The sequence below is a fragment of the Vicia villosa genome, linkage group LG1, assembly GCF_029867415.1.
Source record: "Vicia villosa cultivar HV-30 ecotype Madison, WI linkage group LG1, Vvil1.0, whole genome shotgun sequence".
NCBI lineage: Eukaryota > Viridiplantae > Streptophyta > Magnoliopsida > Fabales > Fabaceae > Vicia > Vicia villosa.
Window position 1 is genome coordinate 86,336,728 of NC_081180.1, and position 2,759 is coordinate 86,339,486.

A 2,759-nucleotide genomic window follows, 5' to 3' on the forward strand; every position below is an offset into this window, starting at 1 on the left:
TTACTTCCTAATATAATTTGAATTTGTTGTATTGGAAGCCGGATCAAGTTCTAATATTGTAGGAGCATTAATAGAGCGATAGAAAGGGTACACATCATATCTGATGTAACATCCGGAAGTTTTAGAATCCCCTGTCATTACATAGTTACTATCCCTATTACAATTCCGAAGTACCTGTGTTATGGATTCATTCAGACATTTCCTGCAATCTTGTGGTGACAGATCAGGTGTGCACTGAGCTTGAAAATAAAGATTCTGTAATCCAGATACGATAACATCCTTTGTAGCATACCTCTTGATGCCAATTGAAAAATTGGCTGCTTTATCTGCCACTTCATTCAAAGTTTCAGAAACTAAACGCTTAGATATAGTCTGGTTAGACACATCGACAGCGGAGCAGGAGCTAGAAGATGAACTAAATAAGTCAAGAGTGGAGAAGAAATATTTGTCGGAATATCGCACCATGCACATGTCGTACCAAATCACCATATCTTTGCATAGGGAGCAACCACTTTCCCAATCATTGTAACTGGTCACGTTTGTGACGCACTGGCTACAAAGATGAGCAGGGACATCACCCTTGCACATAAACAAACCATAGACTGTGTTGGAGGAGTTGTTTATGTCTGTCACTGTAGCGTTGTGGAATTCTTTGTTGGCAGTAGCGTTGGATGATAAATATGACAAAAGGGTCTTGAGATTTATTTGAAAGATACTGGTTGGAGTGGTTTCATGGATGTTTGAATAAGAAGACCATCGAAAATTGTTGTTGTTGTTGTTGTTTGCTTGAATGGTTATGAAATTGATGAAGCAAACAAGGATAAAGAGAAAGATGGTCTTTGATGGCATTACCATGATGGATGTATCAATGCTACGTTTTGTTGTTCTCTATTTATTTAAATTTGAAGGAAAATTTCTTGGCCTAATATTGAATAGTAGAGCAGCACAAGTCAATCAATCCCCACGTCATTAAATGTACAAAGAAATTCATGTAGTAATTACTAGTTACTAGTAGTACTTTTCAAATTTTGAAATTGTCAGAGATGTCAAAAAAATAAAGATAGATAGATAGCATTAACTTATATTGGAATCATATAGCTCTCATAGATAAGATACATACTAGTATATGAGTAATGGTTGAAGACTTTAGAGTCATTAACTGGGCCAACACTACCCGCAAAAAGGATTTGTGATTCTAAATATTGATATTAAATCAAATTGTTTTTTATTTCAATGGCGTCGGATGTTTCCTTGAATTTGCGTATATTATGCGCATATGAACGAACTTTCTTGTAGAACTATCGTTGATTAGTATCTAAATTAATTTCGATACACTATCTGTCAACTAGATATAATGATATTAATATCTAAATGTTTATAAGGAGTGTACCAAAAAGCAAATTTATAAGGAAGAAATGTATAACAACAAAAAAGACAATTTTTAATGAAGTCCATGTTAAGAAAATAAAGTAATTCAAGTTGGTGTGTAACCGGTCACCATCCTTTCAGCAGCGCTCAAAATCAAATAAACGTAAAGCGTAACCCATGATTACATGTATAGGAAGTTTAGGAAGTGATTATACAAGAGATTTAGTAACTGATTATACAAGATTACATGTATAGGAAGTTTGTTGTTCTCATTAGTTGATTAACTATATTGTTTTATACGATGGGGACAACTTCTCTACTCATCACAAAAAGATGGGTAGTATACCTTTAGCCAATTACATATATAACACCATTTAACTTTTTCATATTTAATTATTTATTAAATAGTAGATTTGTTTGTTGTTCCCAATATATTTTACACTAGAGGTAACCTTACCCAACTTTTTGAGTTTGGTAAATAAGAATTCACCTTATACGATTATTTAAGTAGCCACGTTGTGTCATTAATGAAGTAACAACATATCTTTCGCCCTAATTCTTTTTATTTTTCTCATTTTCTCCATCTCTATTCATCATTATCTCGTGGTTGGGTTTCCCCCCAATATTTGGCATCAAGAGCCAGTTTCTTTGATTGAACACTTAGTGTGCGAAAATAGTTTTGATCTCCAATGAACGTATCCCTGCAAATATTTAAATTCTCGATGCGAAGAATTATGACAAGTGGTGCAAACAGATGAAAATGTTGTTTGGTTATCAAGATGTTTTTGAAGTGATCAAAAATGGTGTTAATCTCCTTGTAGAAGGTGCAACAGTTGCACAAAAAACTACGCACAAGGATGAGAAGACGAAAGATATTTCAAAGATTTGTATCTTATTCATCAATGTGTTGACGCTGATAATTTTGAGAAGGTTGGCGGTTGTATATCCTCAAAGGAAGTTTGAGAAATCTTAGAGAAAAGTTTTGCAGGAGTTGTTAAGGCATAGGTGGCATGGTTACAAACTTACAAAGGGCAGTTGGAGTTAATTCAAATTGAGGATAAGGAAACCATTAGTGAATTTACTACAAAAATCACAACATTGGTGAATCAAGTAAAAACGTGTGGAAAGACAATCACCAAGCAATATATGGTTTGGTAAAATCTTGAAATTGACATCAAGATTCAATAACATAGTGGTTGCTATTGAAGAGTCGAAGAATCTTTCAACCATAAACATACAAGAGTTACAAAGTTCTCTTAAGGCTCATGAGTAGAGAATTGAGGAGAGGAATGTTGACAAAGCAAAGTCTGAAGTTTCTTTGCAAGCTCGTTTTGTTGGAATGGACAAGAAGGTGAAAGGAAAGTGGTCCATGGATAGAGGTAGATGAAACT

The 2,759-nt window shown here is 34.2% G+C and overlaps 1 protein-coding gene across 1 annotated transcript; it reads right to left on the bottom strand.

The window, feature by feature from the left end:
- On the bottom strand, window positions 1-855 carry LOC131648429 (putative cysteine-rich receptor-like protein kinase 20). The gene has a single exon (XM_058918191.1). The coding sequence runs from the start codon at window positions 853-855 to the stop codon at window positions 1-3; it is 855 nt and encodes a 284-aa protein (XP_058774174.1).
- Window positions 856-2,759: the final 1,904 nt, after the last annotated feature.

Coding starts and splice junctions, on each gene's coding strand:
- LOC131648429 (XM_058918191.1), bottom strand. CDS start 855: ATGGTAATGCCATCAAAGACCATCTTTCTCTTTATCCTTGTTTGCTTC.